Genomic DNA, 22,672 nt, shown 5'->3' on the forward strand with positions numbered 1-22,672 from the left:
AAATGATGCAAAGTTACGCTTAATACTACCAAATCTATTAAAGGTCATTTCGGTTGATGCCATTTTGTCTACTTCGACTCACATGGAGAAGCCAAACTGTCGGGTGGCCTGCCCGACCTTAAGCCCACCAAATACCTCGACGCCCTTGTCGGCTCCTTTTTCGCTACAAAAAAACCTGGTATGTGCTGCTTTGGACAGAATGTCACTGAAATGTTCCGGGTGATAATCGCTGGCCGCCGCCAGCCTTTTGTATAATTGTGATATGGTGATATCTCCATGCCCAATATCAATGGCATACCAATCCAAAACGACGTCCCCCGTTCTCTTTTTGACTTCAATTGTCGTGTAATTTGAAAGTATTCCGAGAGATGAATTTGACGGCAAAGCACATATTTACACGTGGCGATAATATGCATGCACAAAAAGCTAATTTTCCGGCAAATTCAATAATGACGATTGCGACGACTGACTTCGTTGGTGGTGATTTTTTTTTCAGAGAATGGACGAAAATCGGTGCGCGCGCAGGATGTCATCCATAAAAATAAAAAAAAGTGTGGCCTAAGCAGAATAAACAAATGCTTCCAACTTTACTTGTTGCTTTATCAAACTTGAGTTTATTTACAACAAACAGGCCTATTTTCCGCACTTAAACAGTAAGGGAAGACTAAAAAACACATTTTGACAAAATCCAAACATTTAATTGTCTAATGACAAATGTAATTTTGACACAAGTCAAGGCGGTTTTAAGTTTGAGCGTAATTACCTCTGCCAAGGAGGTTATGTTTTACTTGTGTATCACGAACATTATTAAGAAGCGCGTAATCGGATGATTATCAATTTATACAATTACAAGTTGTCTTAAAAATTTTCCCGTGAACCACCATGACGAAGAATTGTAGTGACCAAGAAGATTGTAAACTTTGAAATCTTTTTACTTCTGAATATTTTGACTGTTATGCCTAATTTTCGCTAAAAAGTGAGAGAGAGAGAAAGAGAGAAAATATCCCAATAAAATTCACCCTTGTCGAACACATATAAATAGAAATGCAGGCAAAATTTTTATGGAAACCTTAGACACGCATTTTTATCCTACATATCATAATTATAACCTAATATCTTAGGCGTGCGATTTTCACCCAAAAATCGTGTCAGCTGCAGCACAACTCTGAAACGCGTTTACTATGTATTCTTCACTCGTGGAATGATTGTGTTAGAGCAGAAACTTTCTTTCACACCAGATGACAACGGAAAACTTTGAAAAGATTTTTTAATCACCATGAAAATCATCAAGGCCATCAAAATCATCATCATTACAAATCTTTGATTTGAACATCACTTCCGGCCAGTCATATATTACTTCAGGGGACTTAATTTGCATATAAGAAAAAAAATAATTTTTTTCTGATTTTGGCTTTTCTCCAATTTTTTCATTATTTTCACAATGAATATGCCAACACGATAAAAATGAACATTTCACTAAAATGTATAACTTCCAGAAAAAGAAGCCAATTAGACTGCTTTTCCTATCCAGGCTGCATTTTAGTCCTGTGTTTCCTTTTTGAAAGTTTGACAATCATACGTAACATGGTTTTCCCATAATGGTCATCATGGCAGCATCACCCAAAATTGTTTTCTTCTATTCTGATGCAATATTACGTAATGCTTAACAGCATAATGACCATCAATTTTTAATAATAAAATATACATATCATGGATTTTCAGAAAATGTGACTAACATGGGTCTTATGGCCTGTGGAGGTTTTAAGTCACACCTTGAAAATGCCAATATGTGAAAAATTAAAAATTCACAAAGAACTGTTTAACTGCCAGAAAAATTTACCAAACAGACCGCATTGCCTACTGAAGCTGTATTTTAGTCCCATGTTTCTTTCCTGTAAGTTTGAGAAAAGTAAGTGACACATTGGTTTTCCTTAAATGGTCATCATGGGAGCAGTGCCCAAAATAGGGGTTTCTTCAAATTTTGATGCAATGTTACATAGTGTTTAACAGCATAATGACCATCAATTTTTAATAATAAAATGTTAGTATCATGGATATACAAAAATGTGACTAGCAAAGGTCTTCAGGCCCATGGAACTTCAAAGTCACACCTTGAAAATGCCAAAATGTAAGCAAAACAGCACTGTTCTGAAATGTTTTTTTTCCATTTTTAAATTTTTTAACATTAAACAAAATTAACAGTTTACTGCCATTTTTATATGATCAACTAAGAAAATTGATGAGATTGGAAAAATATTAATACAACAGTGTTAAATGTCCAATTTCCTCCATTCTGAGATTCTGAACATAGTGAATGATTGAATCTGACAAACTGCAATGATATGAGTTTATTTCCATTTTTGAAACTTAATTACACAATACACGATAACAAGCTCACCATCATTTTTACATAATCAACTAAAAATGTTGTAAAGATGCAGGAAATATCAAACAAACACTTTTACGTAACTTATTAGTTAAATGATGAGACTGTTAACATGCCTAAGAATTGAATCTGAAGAAATGTGAAAAAACAGCATAACTACTAAAATAGTGGCCCGATCATGCCGATTTTCGAACTTGACCTGCGTTTTAGTAAGATTGATTACTCCTGTGAGTTTCATGACAACAGGCCTATCGGTTTTCCTTCAAATGTGTTTACAGCGTTGTAAATATTTAGAAAAGTGAAAAAACAGCATAACTTCAACAATAATGGCCCGATCGTGCTGATTTTCGAACTTGAATATTCATCAGCTCTGTAAATATAAAACTAAAAAGTAAAACTGTCTTGCACTTATCATGTTAACGCTGAAAGTGCACGGCGACGGCGACGACAGACGCAGGTGATGGCAATATGTACAGACACATCTGTTTCTGTACATAAAAATAGACCTGAATTGAGAGCGTTGGCAACGGCGAAGAGCAGTTTTGCTGGTCTGCACATCCCGCACTTTACTATAATTTTGATCTGATTCGTTTCTTTTATGATGATTTAGCTAGGACAAACAGTGAACTGATGTACAACTTCAATCATTGGATTTGGCTCTCCCCCCCCCCCCCCTTCGCGCCTGTGTGTGTGTGTGTGTGTGTGTGTGTGTGTTTAGTGTATGTGTAGGGGAGGGTGTATGTCGTTTTCACGTAGTCCTGTCATACACTGACAAGGTACCGACATTATTTTAAAAATTGATTGTAACTTAACGCGTAAGTCGTGGATGTGTATATTCTATATTCAATTTCAAATGCTTAAATCTTTATTTGTCTTTCAGATTCCATTTTTAATTTCAAATTATTCTGCCTTTATTCTTTTCTTTAATTTTTGTTGTATTAATTTTAAAAAAGTATTTTTTTAAATTTTTAGGTAACAATTGCTTTGTTATAGATAGCCTCATCCAGATTTGTTTATGACTCTCTAAATTAGTGACAATACTGCCAACAAGAACCCGTTCTCTAGTGCGATGTTGCCTAAGGACTCCTATTTACGGTTTTGATATGCACTGTATGAACTTGGCGCTTCCGACTGCGACTTGAAGTATGATGGTGATGAAGACGTACGTGCCGAGATTTAACGTACATGTACATTCGAAATGATATTAGATAAAAGAATCTCCAGCTTTACTTTCAGTTTATTTTCCATGAAAGTTGTTTGATGTCTTCTTGATTCATGTGGCGATATATGTTTGCAATGTCTACTTTATGTCGGAGTGGCAACAGCAGCAGCTCACTATTCACTGCCAGAGACTTCCTGCTTGGCTTGCTTGTATCTGTAATCAAAATTACTGTACAAGCTTAAAGCGCAGATAATTGATAGCTATGTACAGTAATAGTAGTTAAAAATGAAAACGATAGAAAAAAGCTGTCTTGCGCCCTTAAAGCTCGCATCAAGAACCAGCACAGACAAACAAGTCACCATTTTAAAAGGGACACACGCGACACAAGTCAAAGAAGGATTGTCGAAAAGAAGCTCATAAAAATATTAGACAGTTTAAAAAAGGACTTAATAGAGACAGATTAATGAATATCTCAACGAATATTATTCTTGTTTTATTGTTACGCAATCTTCAAGACGTCAACGTTTATCACTCACTTCCAACTTCGTCCCTTTTCCATGCATCATACGTCACTTATACCAGTAGTTTGCTTGTTTATTCTTGTTTTGGTACCTGAAGAAGGTTCACGAGCCAAAGGCTCGGTCTTTTTTTTATCTTTAGGAGTTGATCTTTACAGATAAGCGTTTTCAATATATATTTTTTTCGTAAAGATACGGAAGATGCAGTCGAATGAAAAAATTGTAGTTTTATTTATCAGTCATGACAGTTAATTGTCATAAAAGGGGTCTGTTATCTGATTCTGGTCCAAGGATCAACAGGTTGAATTCGGCCAGTGACAACCGGAGAGAGAGAGAGAGAGATAGTACACTCTAACACAGTCACAGATGGAGTTTTCACTATATATTTACAGATATGTCTAAAATGTAAGGATGTTTTTAATAATTTTTAAAAGAAAGACTCCTGTTTATGGTTTGAACGCAAAGGACGATCGCATTTGTTACGTTATGTAAAAGCAATATTGGCGACAGCTATCATCTGAGTCCTCAAGGGAGTCGAAGACTCGAACTCCCAACACGGAGGTATACTTTGTGTAGATTAGTGATAATATATCATTTTGTCTCTCTCCCTCTTTCTTAGTGAGTCTTTCGATGCACACGGAAATTGTTGCATAAGTTAGCTCAGCACCTGTGATAATCATATGTAAAACACGAAATACGGACTCAATTTTAAACCTTCGTTACTGTCGCTCGCAACACCATCTCACATTCGCCCATAAGATTATTTTCAATAAAGTAAAAAATTAAGAACTTGTTAGAAAGCAAGTATAATGTCTAACATCTCAGAAAATGTTTAGAATGTTTTAATGTTTAAATAACGCAATTAATAACTTGCAGCTATTTTCGCGGTGTCGCCCGGCTTTTAAAAGCTGAGAAATCCTACATGGCGTATTTTGCTGCAGATTATTTCAATTAAAATTTTACTTGTTTGATGCTTTTGAAATATTTAAGTCATTAATAAAAACTTCATTTTAGTTAAGACAATGACTGAAGGCCCCATTGGGTATTTTCCTTTCCCGTGAAAGCCACTTATCATTTCCCAAGATGCTCGCAACTTTCTATGTTATTAATAAGAGTCATCCGTGAAGCGCCCCATTCCCTTGAATCGAGAATTGCGCGTTTTTATCCTTCGTCCTGAGTGAAACGAAGTCATTATACTCGGTGATAGATATTTCAGCTTGCTGGACTCGCATTTTTAATGAGATATAGACAAAGTTTTAATTTAATTTATGTAATTTGTGATTTGATGATTTTTATTTTCCGCGGCCGTGAACTGTGATCACTAGACTGTACATGTACCCCCCCTTCCCAGCGAGCCCTCATGATTAGCTAGACGATATGTTGACAGGGCACAGTCAAATGGTTTACACGAAACACGTCAAAGCTGCATTTCTCTTGTGAAGCCATTATGAAAGCCTTCGTTACCAGGCATTGTGAAACTATACTTGGAATTGAAGAAAAAATGTAGACCTTTTGAAAAAATAAACGCGCATATCTCATATTAGCCTTCCAGAGCAGTCTATAAAAGTAAAGTACAGGTAGGCCCCTACTAGTAGCTTTGCTGGAAATATAGGCAAAAAATAACTTTAGAGTATTTTCAAGTACGTTTAGTATATTTTTTAAGGTAATTATACTCTAAATGTGAAGGTCCTTCAGGCCCGTAGCCAGCAATTTCAGAGGGGGGTCGTTTTCTGAAAAAGTGGACCTTTTACCACAAACAATTCTCATGTACATAGATCAAATTTTACCAAGAGTGGACCTTTTCCCAGCAAAAAGGGTGGTTCTTTCGAACCCCCCGAACCCCCCCCCTGGCTACGGGCCTGTCCTTAAATGCTCCATTTGCTCATAACTTAAAATTGAGCGTTGTGCTACCAGTGCTGAGATCCAGCATTTAGTCGAAGCAAAAAGAAAATATATAATAATAACAATAGAAAAAGGCATGATTTAAAATTACCTTTAAGGTAATGATTATATTGTCAATCAATAATAAAAAATATCATATCCAAATGAAAAAAAAATAAATAAATAAATAAATAAATAACTTGGAACAACGGCGCGCTTCATGTGACCGGATGTACCGTGATGTGACCCAGTATTCACTGCGGGTTTTCTTTGACCTACTTAGTCGGGCTTAGTACGGCGGAGCGGGAACATTTTATACGTTATGAAATAACGTTATACCTAGGCCAAGATATAGTTACGAGTTACCATACACGTTTTATCTGAAGCAGTGGGACATTCCACGATTCCAGCATCCTTTTAAATGCATACAAACACATTCTTGATGACAGAAGGGTGAGTACTTTGTTGTAGTGATCTGGTACCGGAAGTCTTGGGATTGAAAGCGACAGTTGGGCGGGGTTTTCAAGAGAGAGAGAGAGAGAGAGAGAGAGAGAGAGAGAGAGAGAGAGAGAGAGAGAGAGGGGGCTGCAGAGACAAAAGGTAGAGGGTAGACAAAGGAATCTTGTGATCCTAGTGTTATAAGTGTTATACAGTAGATCTGGATTCCTGGAAACATCTGAGGTAAAACCTAAAAAGTACTAGCAGAGTTAATTAAGTAGCAATAAGGTTTCTATGATGTAGTATGTTGTACTTGTCTTAGAGCTACTATAAAAGTTATTTGTGGGGATTTTTGCAGTGTTCACTTCGTCCTTCATATCTTTATAACTCTCTATTAAACCATAGCCCTCCAACTGGAGTGCAGTAATGGCTTTGCAATGTTAAGAACTCGTACATTTTGTAGCCATGTATAGCAACACGTTACAGTATTACAATTGGGCTTCACCATTCTCAAATATACTAGTGTTGTGTCTCATATGTTGAGATATGCTGGAATGCTAAAGATGTAAAATTACAACAAATATCCTTCAAAATTTCATTTAGAATGCCAAGCTAAATTGGTAAGAATGCATGTTTCTGCTTTTCATTTATTGGTTACTCAACATACAACCCAAATGAACCCATTTCTTTTCAGTACCTGTATATAGGTGATCTAAGACATCCATGTGTGTACATACAACCAATCGTGACCACTTTCAGTGACTATCCCAGCATTTTTTCAATGACACTGATGTACAGTATGTCATTGGTTATTTTAAGTTTGATTTTTTTTACATGAAGTCATGGCAAACCATCAGATGCATATTAGCAATTTTTTGAAAGTACAAATAACTGTGAATATGTGGAAGCTGCCAAGTTTGACTTTGCCCAGGACCACTGCCAGTTTAGAAATGATGGGAATGCGAACAAACCACCCTTTTTGCCGGGGAAAAGGTTCCCTCTTGGGAAATTTTTATTTAGGTACACAATGGTTTTATGGTAAAAGGTCCACTTTTTTTAGAAAAAAAAAAACTTTTGAAATTGCTGGCTATAGGTCTGTTGAATGTTTATAATGAATGTTTTTCTTTTTATTCAGCTCACACAAACAGTTTACATAACTGTTGGTGTACAGTGTCATGTGTCTCTGTAGTGGCCTGCTTGATGTGGTCAGTTTGGGATGATGTTATATCTAATACATGGCTGTCGATTGGTCGCGTCTTGACCGAGGCCACCACCTGGTGGATGAGATGGTAATGGGAACAAGTATGAAAGAAGCACATGGTGAGTGAGATCCACGGCACCCTGCAGGGGCGGATCCAGAGCTATATACTGACAGTCTTCCAAATTATCTTTGTTGATTCATCCTCCAATTTTGACCGTCTTCCAACATTAAAAATTGGATACCCGTCAATGTAAACTTGAAAATCTGACCGTCTTCTGGAAGACCCAGAAGACGGCCTAAATCCGCCCCTGCCCTGTCATAACATTGGCGAAGAGGATAAGCAAGAAATACTAACATGGCACAGGGAGAACCGCACAGGGTTTAAAGATGCATACAAAGTCAAATTTTTGTCACAAAAACCAACTAAATGCCAGTATATAGTTTCAAGTAGTATAACTAAGAGAAGTACCAAAAGGCATTGTTTAATTTTACCCGAAAATGATGTTTGAACGGATTTTTCTGCTGGCATTTTAAGCTGTATGTCAATGGGGCAGGAAAGTAGGTCACGAAAGTAGGTTAAATTTACAACCAAAAATTTAAAGAAAGGAGCAGTCTAAAGGTCTTTTATGGCTGATCGAGTGATCTATTCAGTTTATCCCTTGGCATGTCGAATTTATTTGAGTCATATAAGAATCTAGTAGAAGTGGTTTACATGTGTTACTGGGAATCCACGCTCCACCGATGCTGGGTTCGTATGTACCTTTAACAAAGCACAAGCAGATTACCACCGAGAATAGAGTCCTGAATGGATGATGGACTTATAAGATGTTGACTATGAAGTGGTATATGAGCCAGGAAAGAATGATGCAGACTCTATTGATTGTCTCTCCAGACACCCATGGCCACAAACGGTGGTGATAGTACAGAGAGGAGGATCAGATGGATGGTAAAATCTGAAAATGCAGTGATTCTTGATGAGATAGCTTAGGAAACCCTCACTGACCCAACACTAATCAAACTTGGAGAGAGAATCTCAGCAGGAGATTGGAATCTATATAGTAAAGATGAGGACATCGAACCATACTTGCACATGAGAGAAGAATTAAGTATATTTGAAGGACTCATTTACAGAATCGCTGTCCTGAAAAAAATAGTAATCTGAGATAATTTGTATGTAATCAGGATGAAGGCGGATCGCTGTCTTAAAAAAAGTAATCTGAGCATAATTTATATATATTTAATCAGGATGAAGGCGAATCGCTGTCCTGAAAAAAAAAGTAATCTGAGATAATTTATATTTAATCAGGATGAAGGCAGATTGCTGTCCTGAAAATAAAGTAATCTGATATAATTTATATTTAATCAGGATGAAGGCGGATTGCTGCCCTGAAAAAAAAGTAATCTGAGATAATTTATATTTAATCAGGATGAAGGCGGATTGCTGTCCTGAAAAAATAGTAATCTGAGATAATTTGTATGTGATCAGGATGAAGGCGGATCGCTGTCCTAGAAAAAAGTTATCTGAGATAATTTCTATGTAATCAGGATGAAGGTGGATTGCTTGACTGGGGCCACCACCTGGTGGATGACGTGGTTATGGGAACGAGTATGAAAGAAGCACATAGCAAGTGAGACCCACGACTTCTATAACAGATGATATGTATTTGACCCAAGGTGGAGCAGTGGTCATAACCCACCCTCACCCATCACCATGCCAAAAATGCTTCCTTGCAGGTAGTGCACAAAATTATTGCTTGGTTTTGTTTTAGTAGTTGTGTTATAATAGTCTTTTATACTTCCCGTGAAGATCAACAAACCAGTTATCATATTTTGTGCTTCCTTCCAATTTAAATAAATTTTTTCACTTCTCTTATGTTACTCCTCACAAAATGTACTTCTACAAGGCACATTCAACTGATATACTTATCCAAGATTATTACAGGCATTGTTTATAGGCAATTTATGAGCAAATTTCTCAAAAATCCCAGATGATTTGGCAGAGTTCTGTTTATTTAACTTTGGTCAGTTTAAGATTGTGACAGTTGTACCAGTCACAATTGTGCCCAGCAGCCTCCAAAATACATCTTAAACTTGTCCCTGTTCAGTCACCATAACTGTGATGTCTGTCATATTTGGTGGACATTAGGCAGAATATTTTTGGTTAAATATTCTGCTGGCTCTTGTGGACTGTCAGGGTTTTGTCTTTTTATTAAGATAATTTATATCACTTAATTCATTCATATAATCTTTTGTCTCTTTTTTTCTAGCTCCAGTCTCCATACAGCATGGTGTCTTCTAGGTGAACAGACTTTACCTGGCTGGACATGGGGGACATTCATTGTTAATATAAAATAGACAGGAAATAACAGCTGCAGGAATATCCCTTCATCCACAGAGTTGTGCAAGACACAGCAAGTTTCAGGATGAATGGGTTGTGAAGAGCCAGAGACAGGACAGCCATGGTAAACAGGGAACTGGACTTCTTGCAGGTTGTACACAAAATGAACAGTTAGTTGTTTCCTCTGTAGAGACAAAAACACCAATTATCACAATTTTTTGATTAATTGGTTTTCAATGTGACTTGAAAAGCATGGATAGCTTGTTTTGTGTGTGTGTGGGTGGGGGGGGGGGGGTTAAGGGCGCGTTCTACGACCAAATATGGTGAGAACTTGACATTGGATTCAAGCCCCCCCCCCCCCCCCCCCCCCCCCCCCCCCCCCACGCGCATCGTCCCAGCAGGGGCAGAGCAATCAAATCTCGACATGCTCTCAAGTGGGTCGAGTCATATTTAATCATTCAACTGGTTGTGAACGCGGGCTATTTCTCCCTGGCCTCTCTCTTACCTTTTACGCCTGTGAACCGCAAGACTATGACTGGGTTCCCATACCTAGATCGATCTAACAGGATCGATCCATCTCCGAGGGGTTTCTCGCTTAATTGCTTTCAGTTTAAGTGGCTTAGATGTCTGGCACGCCTACTGAAGCTGCTAAACGATAGTTAATTCCCCCAAGCAGCTTAAGTAGGCGTGACAGACATCTAAGCCGCTTGAGTCGTTTGAAATTTAGCGAGAAACCCCTAAGAGATAGATCGATCCACAGTTAGTACGATAGGGTCTGGAAATGGTCCTCATGATACAACTGAGACACACCTTCACCTCTTGTTGAAAGTTCTATAACAGTTATTATACAAGTGTATGCTTTAGTGTTTTCTGTTTATTCAAATTAAACCAAATAATACTTTCACAACGTTTAATCTACTGTTAATGTTTAGTCTGCTTAATGAAAAATGTTGAAGTTTGTAAGTGAGATGTATACAATATTTCTATTTATGCTCTTTAATAAACAGAGGGTATATAATGTTTATTATATTATTTATTTATGTTATTTTTCTTCTGCTCGAATTCACAATCAATATTTTTTTATCAAACATTGATGGATTGGGGGGAGATCACAGCGGTCACGTGACACTTTCTTGACTTATCGGATATCTCTTTCTCTCACATGTCCCTTGCATGATGAAATTTACCCAGCATTTTTCCACCCCAAGTGCCTTAAAAACAAAAAAAAAAAAAAAAAAAAAAACTTGAAGTTTGCCGCAAATTTGTTGCAAACTAATTTATAAACAATTTGCAGATTGTCCCAAGAACAGTTGCTGCAAATTCGCTAGAAAGGTTAAAAGTTTGCAGGACGTTTGCTTGAAAGTCTTCAGAACTAATTTTCATGGTAAAACTTCTTGTTGCAAAAAAGTCCTAAAGATATGCCTTGTGGATATAAACTTTTTATTTTTATTTTTGCAGGTGATGGTGAACTGTGCCTTGTATATTCGAAAACAAAGGAAATATAAGAAACATATCAAGATCAACTTCTTTGGTCTGGAGTCACGTGACCACTTACGGCTCAACAGAAAAATAACCACAAATTTACGTTGCCTAGGAAACTACCACCGAATCTGTGGACAATGCATCACTTGAATGCTTACTGAAAACCAACGTATTTTCATACAAAATGTAATATTAGAGAAACAAAAGACCCTTGACTTACCCGAACTGAAACAGGGGTGACATTTATGCAGAGCAGTCCAATGAAAAAGTTGCAGCTATCACATTATTGGATTCCACTGAAGAAGGAAGTTGCACAAAAATATTTCTTTGTGGAAAAACGCAATTGGTCGTTAGAAAGTTCCAGTATTATAATAAGGAAGGCTGACAGTCAGTGTCGTTCAAAAGAATAACGCAACCGGTGTAGGAACAGTGGATAAAACGAAATTGGAGGAAGCCTTGCCGAAACTGTCATTTTGTTCCCAAACCGATCACTTATGCAAAGTTTGCAAATACAGAAGACGCTCGCTCTTAAATGTAAGAGCGAGAGACAGTAGACTTAAAGGGAACATTGTGCGCTACATTTCAGTGACAATAATTGCAAGAGATTTTTGGAAATATTCTGCGGACGTTTTTCTAATCTTGGAAACTATTGAATGATCACTAATGATCATGTTCACGATTTTGCCTTGGTAAAATACCTCTGCACTGTTCAGCACGCTTTATTTAATCAAGGATATTCAACGAAAGTACTGACTCTTGTAGAAATGTTGAAGTTGGCCTCGGAAACTAATGGCACCGAGTCAGGCATGGAGGACGCGTGGCTCACTCTATCGGTGGAAGGTGAACCTAAAAGCCTGGAGGAGGACGCTCTCGAGCAGTCGACGTTTAACGAAGACTTGTGGCACAATTTATTAGACCAACTGAGTAAGGCGGAGATGTGTCGAATTAATTTTGAAGTTGAGCCTTATCCACCGACTGGTAAGTTGTTTTCCCCGCTTAATGTTTTCAAGCCATATTTCATTCATATATTTTCAAGACTGCGTGCGCAAACGCAAATGAATAAACTAAACCGAATCGACAATTCCAATATGATAAATGATCCCGCTGTACTTAGTAAAAAGCAGATTTCATTAAGTCTACAATCTCCAAAGACTTTGGATATAAAGCAACCCAGACGAAAAAAAAGCAGTTAGCCTAAAGCAGCCACATTAAAAAAAATACGCGAAATAAGCGTGCTAAGGGTCCCTTTCCTCTTCCAATTAAAAGGGTAAAATTAAACATTGATACAGTTTTATGTTTATGTGCTTTGCTAAACTATTTATGGGTGGAAAGTGCAACATCTTTGGTACAGCTTAAGGCAAATTTATTGCAAATTAAACGATGGGTTAGTCTTTACAGAGTCCACTTTTAGCGTAACTTTGCATCTGCAATTTTAAATATGTTTTTCGATTTCAAATCGTAAATTCCCCAGTAGCTGTTTTAAATGGGCATTACCGCGCTTGATTACACTTCCTTTAATTTGGTGCTTTTGGTGGTTTAGCACTCAAAAGGCAGTATGAAATTTCCACTTTCTCTGAAATCCCCCTCTTGCACCGTAGATTGAATATGGCGTGTCGCAATTTGCTTAGGTTTACAATTATCATGTGATGTCGCAAAAGTGTTTTAATTTAGTTGCGTAAACACGGTGATCAATTTACCGTCATGTTCAATTTAAAGGTCAGGCATTTTTCTTCTAGTAGCACAGAGATTTACTTGGAATTCACGGGCAATTATAGGAAAAAATGTGAATTGGCACGACGAGAAGTAGATATGATCGCGCTGTTTCACGTAATCTGTAGTGAAACAATATACCATATAATTACAGAATTTGACTGAGACACAGCGAGGTTCATATCCCTTTTCTGAAGTCTATAGTACATTTTGACCGAAACACTTTAATTTTTTTCTGTATAATTTAATATATAAATGTTAACGTCCTCCAAGATAACATGCAACACTGCGTTATCCAATGGATTTGTCTTCTGGTAAAAAAATATGGGCAGCAATTAATTGTCTCCTTCTCTCCTATAAGTTCCATCATACCTCAAATTTACGAAATACAAGATCATAATCTATGCTTATTATAAAATATAATGTGTTATCATCTCATACACAATTAATCTGGTCGTTTTCACTCGAGGCTGAGCGACGTTTTTGTGGAAAAAGTTTACACCCTGATGCAGGCACATCAATGACTTGGTTTTCTTGGCGTCTTTGTTGGCTGTCCTGTAAGTTCTGTACTCTCTGCCCAGGGGGTGCACTAGTAGTCTGTAATAAAATCATTGTAATTTAATTTTGTATACTATTTTAGATACCCCTGATATCAGATGATAGGCGCTCTGGATAAGTGTACCTTTTACAGAAAAGCGCAAATCCGCGTTCTAGTGTTTTGACAATGTTTGGCAACATGCATGAGTTGTAAGCTGTAGGACAGTAGAGGTTTGAGGATGGGGGATACACAAAGAGTAACGAACATAGTTTGGAGGTACATTCTTGAAAGACTCTCCTTGGATATAACTTCATGAGAAGTGCTATTTTTCAAAGAAGTGAAAAAGAGAGCTATACATATACAAAGGCCTATACATGTACAAGCAGTAAATCTATACAAAATAATCTACTTAGTCCAATGTCTTTATTTTGTGAATTGTTTCCTCTTTTACTCCATCGGTCTTCCTCTTTCTTTTACGCTCTCCATTAGCTCTCTCTCTCTCTCTCTCTCTCTCTCTCTCTCTCTCTCTCTCTCTCTCTCACACACACACACACACACTCACTCTCTCTCTCTTTCTCTCTCTCTCTCTCTCACTCACTCACACACACACACACTCTACCTCTATCTCTCTCTCTCTCTCTCTCTCTCTCTCTCACACACACACACACACACCTTTCCTTTCTCTCACCTGCATGTACATTTACCTACCCAAGCACACACACACATCTCTCTCTCTCTCTCTCTCTCTCTCTCTCTCTCTCTCTCTCTCTCTCTCTCTCAGTCTTCCTCCATTTTCCAGACAATGGTCAGGTGTACTGTAACAGGAGCTGGAATGGCGCCACCTGCTGGCCCACAACCCTGGCCGGCCACTGGGCCACCGCCTTCTGTCCGCCCGAAGTGGAGGGAGTTTCGCTGGACGTTACACGTGAGTTTACGACAATGACCACGTTCAGATTCAAACATCGCACCAGCTGGATCGATCCAACTCTGCGGGGAATTTTTGTCAAAGTGCTTTCAGTGTCATCAGCTTAATTGTCTGACAAGCCTACCTGAGCAGCTTGTTGATTAGTTAATTACCCCTTGGAACTCGAGGAGGCGTGTCACACATTTAAATCGTTTACAGTGATTGCACTTAGGGTGCTTTCCCAGAGATTTAGATCGATCTAAAGATTAAGTTCTAGATCGACCTAACTTCCTGGGGGTTCACGCTAAATTGCAGTCAGCCGAGCGGACACCATAGTTAATTACCACCTTACAGCGTTTAGTAGGCGGGACAGACGCTTAAGCCGGCCAAGCTGACAGTAATCTAGTGAGACTCCCCACAGGGATAGATCGATCTAAAAATCTATGAAAATGGGGTGTTACACCCCATTTCCATAGATTAGAATGACCTACTTTAGATCGACCTAACTCGCTGGGGGTTCACGCTAAATAGCTGTCAGCCGGGCGGACACGAAAGTTAATTACCCCCTTACAGCTTGTAATAGGCGGGACGGACATTTAAGTCGGATTATCTGAAAGTAATCTGGTGAGACTCCCCGCGGGGATAGATCGATCTAAAATCTATGGGAATAGAGCCTTAGAGAGGTGGATCAAATCAGCTAGTGCGATGGGTTTATCTGAACGCTCCTAATCACTCATTAAATTCGAATACAATTATATAGATTATATTTCTTCAAACAATGCTTTATTAACAACACAAAACCAAATTGATAGAAAATTAAATTTTAAATCCAAGTGAGTTGATAGTAGAAACACGCGATGACGAGGACAGAACTGAAGATTTACCTTGTGAAAAATGACAACAACGTCTTATTTAAGGCATGGAAAGGCATATTTCCCTTGTGCAAAATTATTTAAAGTATTTAGGTAAAACAGAGCCTCGGTTCTATGAAGGGCCCTTAATTTTTCACTAATTCCATAACATGCAAACGAGGCTACTGCATCGCTGTAGATTAAACTAGAAACAGGTTATGTCTAGCGCTATCATAGAGAAGGAGGAGGGGATTTTATTTTACTCTTTTAAGTGTGGGGCTCTATTAAAACAAGTGTGCCTATTTTAGAAGGGGATTTTATTTACACTAGTGTAAAAGGGTGGCTGAGGCTATGATAAAACAGGGACGTGTAGTTTAGGAGGATATATTATAATGTGCAATGTGATGTTTTTTACGTTTAATTTTAGAAAATGCGACAAGATACTGTCATCCCAATGGAATGTGGAATGAAAAGTCTAACTACGACAACTGCACGCTGTTATCACACGTTGGAATAGAGAATTTAGAGGTAAATTAAATCTTTTAGATGTAAAGATAATCTTGATTTGTTGTATTATTGGAAAAAAGACAAATTTACAAGAGTATTTTTCTCCAAAATTAATATATATGTAAAATTTTAAAAAAATTATAAACTTATCAGTAAGAAAAGTAATTTTTCGCCCAATGTGGGGCTCGAACCCACGACCCTGGGATTAAGAGTCCCATGCTCTACCGACTGAGCTAACCGGGCTGTTGTGCGTCGGTCCCATCAGGCTTTCGTCCGCGCTCGGATTATGTGAGCTTTAATACTTTAAAGTGGATCTAATTATTCATGCGTATAAGATAAGGATAATGATTGTGTTTGTGGACCACCAGCAAAGCTGACCGGTCTTTTGTAGTAACTTAATTGTGATGTTCCTATTCATATAACTGATTTTTTAATCGGAATATTAAATTCTACTTTTAGGAATTTGAAATGGTCAACCTGGCAGCAAGGATGATTTATTTTGTGGGGTTTAGCATATCCAGTTTAGCACTCATTTCGGCCTTGCTTATATTCTCATATTTCAGGTAAGGGTCTTCTTTCTTTCTTTTTTTCTCTCTTTTTTTTCTTTTCTTTGAATTTTTTTTCTTATGAAACATGGCTATCATAAATACACGTGCTTGTTGTTGAAATGCAATTCCCTGGGAATTTTGAATGCAGCTGATTTAAAATGCGTGTATAACTAGCATGGTTTGTTTAGGACACACTTTTTTTGCTATCACTATTTTAATATTTTCTATTTTATCAAATGGAGTTCATGAGTATGGTCCAGTTAATGCTTACCAAAATTTTTACTTAATTTACGAATATATTTATTTTATCCGAAACAAGTTTACCAAAGCAAAATACCATAGTTCTTTTTAACGACATATCTCCACAAACAGTCTACTAAACGCCCATTTTTCGAAGACAAGTATGGAGTTGACAACATCTGAACATAAAAAAGTAGGTTCCCAAAACACATTTCTGAAAAGCGGGAAAGTTACTCGGAAAAAAAAGTTGACAAAAATTGGCTTGGTTTAGATTTAAACGTAGTCCAAAAATCGTTATCTGTACACAAAACTAAACATAGTGATGCTAACAAGATAGTCAACGGCCAACCTGGGCAAAACCTACATCAGAGTAAAAATTATCACTAGGTAGTCCAATGAAGTCTAATGTAAGTCGTTAACTACAAGTAACATACGCACGTCCTAATGCTTTGCTGATGCACAAAAAACGATAATTAAGTTACGTACATGTATTATTTCATCTTTTCAGAAGTCTACACTGTCTCAGGAACACCATCCACTCTCATTTGATGGGTTCGTTTCTTCTCAGGATATTAGTCTGGGTAATGCTGCATTTCGTCACTCGTGCGGTGTTCTTAGAGCCGGATATTAAAGACGTATCGTCAGGGGTAAGTGTTTGTGTATGTGCGCGTGCCTGCTCGTTTGTGTTTATGTGTTTAAGTATGCGCGTGTTTCCGTGCGCGTGTATGTGCGTGTGTGTGCATGTTTATATGTGTTTGCTTGAGCTTTTGTGTGTGTTTGTTCATGAAAATGTTTGAGTTTGCGGGCGCGTATTTGTTTTTTTTTCTTGTTTGTTTGTTTATGTGCGTGTTTCCGTGTATGTGTGCGTGCGTGTGTACAAGTGTGTGCATGTTTAAGTGCACGTGTACTTTTAAATGATATATTGCCACAAAGTTCAAGAAAAAGATCTTCTGCTACATGTACCTTATAAAGCGAATACTAAAGGCACAGTCAAGCGCAGCTATTACACAAGAAACATGTTGCATAAAATATTTTCAAAAATATTTTTTATCATTTTGATTTTTTTTAGCTGAACTGGTTCTGTAAAATCCTCACGGCTCTCTCCCACTACAGTACCATAGCTAACTTCTTCTGGATGTTAATGGAAGGGCTTTACCTTCATATTATGGTGTTCTGGGTGTACTCTGCCGAAAAGCTCAACATCTGGCTCTTCGCTATCATCGGTTGGGGTAAGTAGAGCCATCTCAGACAAAATGGATATGGTGTTATCTTTCAATTATAGATTTGAAATAAAATAAAAAAAAAACTTATTTAACCAATGAATCATGTCGTTTCGATGTTTACATTTTATACACTGTGCAATCGAACAAGACAGCATGTGCTTTATTTATTTATTTATTTATTTATTTATTTATTTTACAGGCTGTCCTTGGTTCTTCGTAATTATATGGGCTATTGCCAAGTATAACAAACAAAACAGAGAGTAAGTATTAATGCATAGGCTTTATAAATGTGAAGGGATTTTATGTCAAATATAGAAGCACGTATAGTGAAAAGAGACGCTCGGTAGATGCGAAGTAACGTCTCTGATATTGTTTAATACTGTTGATTTTGAATGAAGATTTCGAATTAAACTGTTTAGAGTAAAAAAAAATTAAAATTTGATTAACTATACTTGTACCGGTACTGATTCTTTGATTTTCAGTATACATACATGTACGTATAAACGTACTGTAGAATGATTATCACTTTCATAATTTTGGGGTTTTCAGTTGTTGGATTACCCTGCACGGCTCGAGTGATGCCTTGGACTTCATAATATATGCTCCAAACTTGACAGTTATAGGGGTAAGTGCTCTCTCTCTCTCTCACGCGCGCGCGCTCTCTCATGGCCTCTTTACTGCCCCTTTCTATTGCCTTCACTCTGCACCATCATTGTAAGTTCCAGTATCAGAATTAAATATATTTCTCATTTTTATTCTACTGAATCATGACTAATAAGATTCCCTCAACATCACAGTATGGACTTATTTTGTTCCCCTTCAGGTGAACCTGGTATTTCTGTTTTCCATCATTTGGGTGCTTGTCTCCAAAATCAATTCTTCCCAAAACTTTGATGGGGGCCAATACACGTAAGTATCCATGATATCCGTTTTAGAAAATGTGTTTAATACCGTTGCCTTTTAAAGGAGTCGGTGATTAACTTACATTGTTGAGAAAAAACTCTTCCTTGTTTGCATTTGCCGCACAATAAATACCAACAGAGATAGATTTAAAGATCCAAATCTATTTTTGACACCGGACTTGCGATTCCTTGTGGCACAGGCTCGCACAAACAAATACTATCCATTCCCTGAATATTTTGCTTTTTCGGATAGATCAGTCAAAAAACTGATATCGAAATAATATGTATATACGTGACATGAAAGTAGTACCTTTAATCCTTTCTTGAGAAAAGGGGATTTGCCTTCACTTACAACCCACCAAAATTTGTTTTCTATAAAATCATGTATCCCTTTGTCATTGAATCCCATTTAACTTAAACTTTTTTTTCTTTTCTCTTTTAACATATGAGCAAGTGAACGTAAACTCATTTCTTTTTGCAGGAATAAAACGAGTTTTTTGTCTTACAGTAAAGCTGTCCGAGCGACAACTCTGCTTGTTTTGCTTCTTGGAGTGGCCTACATTTTCTTCGTCATCCCTCCAAGCAATGACCGGGTGACGAGGATGATTTTCTTTTTCTGCGTGGCTGTTCTGACGTCACTGCAGGTAGACCAATCGTTTATTATAATCATTTAAGCGCTGTATTTGAAAAATTTGCTTAGAAAGAAATGCACTTTTAATATAAAATAGGAAAAAACGTCGATTTTTAACCTAATTTCAATCGCTAAATGTAATTTGAATACTTGGTGCAAAGATATGAAGTGAGGATTATTAATCTTCAATGGTTAGTTTATTCATTGATATCATTATAATTAGTCATTTTGTATGTATTCCAGGGGTTGTGCGCAGCGGCATTTTACTGTTTTATGAACGGAGAGGTTGGTAATATTTGCCATTTAAAATTGAAATAGATAAAGTCAGCATTTTGTTTCGAAATTAGTCATTGCTCGTAAATGCAAACCATAGTGAATCAAAAATTCTGTTCAACAATTTGATATTGTAAAATTAAAAATCTTGATATTCAAATGCCCCCAGAATTTTGGACGGAAATTCATTATTTATTATTTATTAGAATAGAACAATGGCATGTTGGGGTGGTGACCCACATTCCCCACATACCCCAGCTTGCAGAATAAATCGCAGTGTACATTTTTCTATTTAAAAAAAAAAAAAAAAAAAAAACGGCTTAATGATATTTTGAAAATTGTAGGTTCAAGCCACAATCAAACGGCGGTTTCATCATTGGCAAGACACAAGGAGCATTAGCCATGGTACGCGCTCAACGCGCGTGACTTCGGTGACAGGGCGTCAGAGCCCGACCAATGGGAACAGTTGTAGTCATCCGGGTACTCCCAAAGAGGAGGAGTCAAAAGAGATAGACTGTCTTATTCAATGCTCATTGGCCCATCGTGAAAGCAAGGACAGTAATGACAATGAAAAAGGCAAACTATCAGATAATCTAATGATGGCTCAGCTTAGTAATGGATCAAATGTATGAAATTGGAAGGTACTAATAAATATAAGGACCAAGCCTTGCAGGGTTGTGAGAGAAGAGGCAAATTTGTTTCCCTAGGGATTTACAGACTTGAATTTTCCACGGTAGTTTCTGTTCCTCACCCTTCCAAAAGACTTTAGTGGGTTTGGGATCAATGGTTCTGTCATTTGTTTAAGACTTGGGGTTGAACTGTTCAATTTTTCTGGAACCTTCCGGAACTGAATGAAAATTGCCGCTGAAAATGTTTCAGAAAAGTACCATTTCTAACAGTATGATAGTTTGCAATTGGTTAAATTCTGTTCAATACCGACGATTGCCTGGTTGTACATGTATGTATTTACATGCTATTTATTTACTGTGAGATTATGTATGCTTTCATAGTTTATGTTGTTTCAACATAGGTTCGCAATATGAGTAACGCACAAAGTGAATAACTTACCATTAACATATTTTATAATTTGCCCTAATTTAGTATTTTCAATTGTCGGCTTTGTAAATGCCAAAAATAGGTGGATTTTACGCATGATCATCCTTTTTACTACATAATGTCATGGGAGTAAAAGACGAGAGGAATGAGTCAGTAAAACGCACAATGCCAGTAACTGATATCAAATGTTATTTTAGCCATGAAGTAGCATTACAGTTGGTACATGTAGCTTTGTAAATATAAAAAAACGGAATTTTAAGCATGCTCATCCTTAATATTGTTACACGTAGTGGAAAAGATGTAGATGTCGGTTGATGGTCGGTTGATGAGAGTCGAACGCACAATATTTGTAACTTATATTTATGATTAAGTACTATTTTCATTTGGCAGCTTTGTAAATAAAGATACTGATTTAAGGTATTCTCATTGTTGTTGTTTTTTTTTCGGTCAAAGTGTATTATTATAGGCGCAGGTGTCATCATTCCCCCCCTCCCCATTTTTCAGCCGCGCTAATCATTAGTACAGATAACAAGGGCCCTAGTTTTTTCACGTTTTTACATTCACCAGATACTCTGCAAAGCACCACACCCACTTGGCTGGTGGTTAAGGAACGTTGATCACACACATACCAAATTTATATTTTTAAAGAAAGAATGGAGAAAAGAATTGTCAACACCATGAAAGACTGTTTCCATCCTGCATCATCTCTTTTTACTTTTTTACCAAGCAACAGTAGACTTTTAACTTTTAAAGGCAGTAAACGCTTTTTAAACAGCTTTTATCCAAGTGCAGTGACGCATTTTAATTTGATCTCAAAACTAAATTCTTAATTTATTTATTTATTGTATTATTTTATTATTTTACTCTGTATATTGCTCCAAAAGGAAAATGATTTCCGATTTTTATAATTGGCTAAATAAACTCTTATCTTAAACAGAAAGTCATGTGGGTGGCGGAATTCTCGGAACACATCAGTGGTATTGACCCAAACATTACATTCACCATCGAGAGGGAATAAGAGGGACGACCAGCATTCTTGGACAACAAAGATCCAAAACCGGTATATAGTGATTCCATAAGAAGGGGGAAGCTGAACATCTGAAGCGCATCTGTGCCAAACACATTTTGTGAATGTTTGTTTCAGACTGCACAGAACTCTCAAGCTGATCCTACAGTATATCACCCTAAAGACAAGACCGAGACGAAGGATGTCAGTGGCGCGATTTATCATATTAATTAAGTGCAAAGGAGATAAGGACTGTGAATGTGACAATGATTACATCGGAGGGACAAAAAGAACACTGAAATCTAGGGTTTTAGAACATAAGAGGAAATTCACAACAGACGATCCTCGGAGAGACAGAGCTTTACCACATAGGGGGTCTCTAAACACATTCGTTCAGAGAAACCTGGGTAATAGCTGCCATGGGAGGTAGTAAAATCTTAGACAAGGACCAGCCATGCATAAGGGAGGGGGGTTAAGGAGGCAATCTACATCCGCGCCCAAAACCCAAGCCTAAACAGAGACGGGGGGAGACACACCAATTGTGTCACATATGGGACAGCACTATCACTGAGACATTAGTGAAAAGTGCTCAGTCTCAGAGGAGCACACACCGAAGAAGGTCACAGTAGTGATCCAAAGCTTTGTTGAGGTACCAGTTCAAGTAAGTGTTGAAATTTTTAAGTTTAAATGCCTACATGTACATGTTTGTGAATTGATAAGCTGTCAATACATGCACCAGCACAGTACAGTAGTATAATGTCAGCAAATGTTGTACATTGGGCACATGGGCATGACATACTTTTCCTTATACATCGTTATTTTCATTCGTTGGATAAAACTGTGAAGAAATGTTTCCTGTGTTGTACAGAACAATCGA

At 37.4% G+C, this 22,672-nt stretch overlaps 1 protein-coding gene, 1 long non-coding RNA gene and 1 other non-coding gene across 6 annotated transcripts; 2 read left to right on the forward strand and 1 right to left on the reverse strand.

Annotated features, from left to right (window-relative positions):
• Positions 1-6,193: 6,193 nt before the first annotated feature.
• Positions 6,194-10,097, forward strand: LOC147759304 (uncharacterized). Of its 3 annotated transcripts, XR_015331663.1 has the most exons (5): positions 6,194-6,400; positions 7,521-7,705; positions 8,479-8,797; positions 9,132-9,320; positions 9,854-10,097. It is a non-coding gene; the product is annotated as an uncharacterized LOC147759304 (long non-coding RNA). The 3 variants fall into 3 exon arrangements; XR_015331662.1 differs by lacking the exon at positions 8,479-8,797 and having other exon boundaries at positions 6,195-6,400; positions 9,854-10,093; XR_015331664.1 differs by lacking the exons at positions 6,194-6,400; positions 8,479-8,797 and adding an exon at positions 6,436-6,628 and having other exon boundaries at positions 9,854-10,094.
• Positions 10,098-11,386: 1,289 nt separating this feature from the next.
• LOC106153131 (corticotropin-releasing hormone receptor 2) lies at positions 11,387-20,480 on the forward strand. 2 transcript variants are annotated; one of them, XM_086998666.1, is made up of 12 exons: positions 11,387-12,384; positions 14,454-14,579; positions 15,837-15,937; positions 16,376-16,479; positions 17,213-17,351; positions 17,774-17,933; positions 18,127-18,187; positions 18,477-18,552; positions 18,751-18,836; positions 19,311-19,473; positions 19,704-19,745; positions 20,078-20,480. In XM_086998666.1, exons 1-12 carry the CDS (start codon positions 12,060-12,062, stop codon positions 20,363-20,365), a joined length of 1,671 nt encoding a protein of 556 aa, XP_086854792.1. In that variant the 5' UTR covers positions 11,387-12,059; the 3' UTR covers positions 20,366-20,480. The 2 variants fall into 2 exon arrangements, with proteins under 2 accessions (XP_086854792.1, XP_086854793.1); XM_086998667.1 differs by having other exon boundaries at positions 19,338-19,473.
• Trnak-cuu (transfer RNA lysine (anticodon CUU)) lies at positions 16,087-16,159 on the reverse strand. The gene has a single exon. It is a non-coding gene; the product is annotated as a tRNA-Lys (tRNA).
• Positions 20,481-22,672: the final 2,192 nt, after the last annotated feature.

The sequence above is a fragment of the Lingula anatina genome, unplaced genomic scaffold, assembly GCF_051362555.1.
Source record: "Lingula anatina isolate TDL-2025a unplaced genomic scaffold, LinAna3.0 unanchor82, whole genome shotgun sequence".
Classification (NCBI taxonomy): Eukaryota; Metazoa; Brachiopoda; class Lingulata; order Lingulida; family Lingulidae; genus Lingula; species Lingula anatina.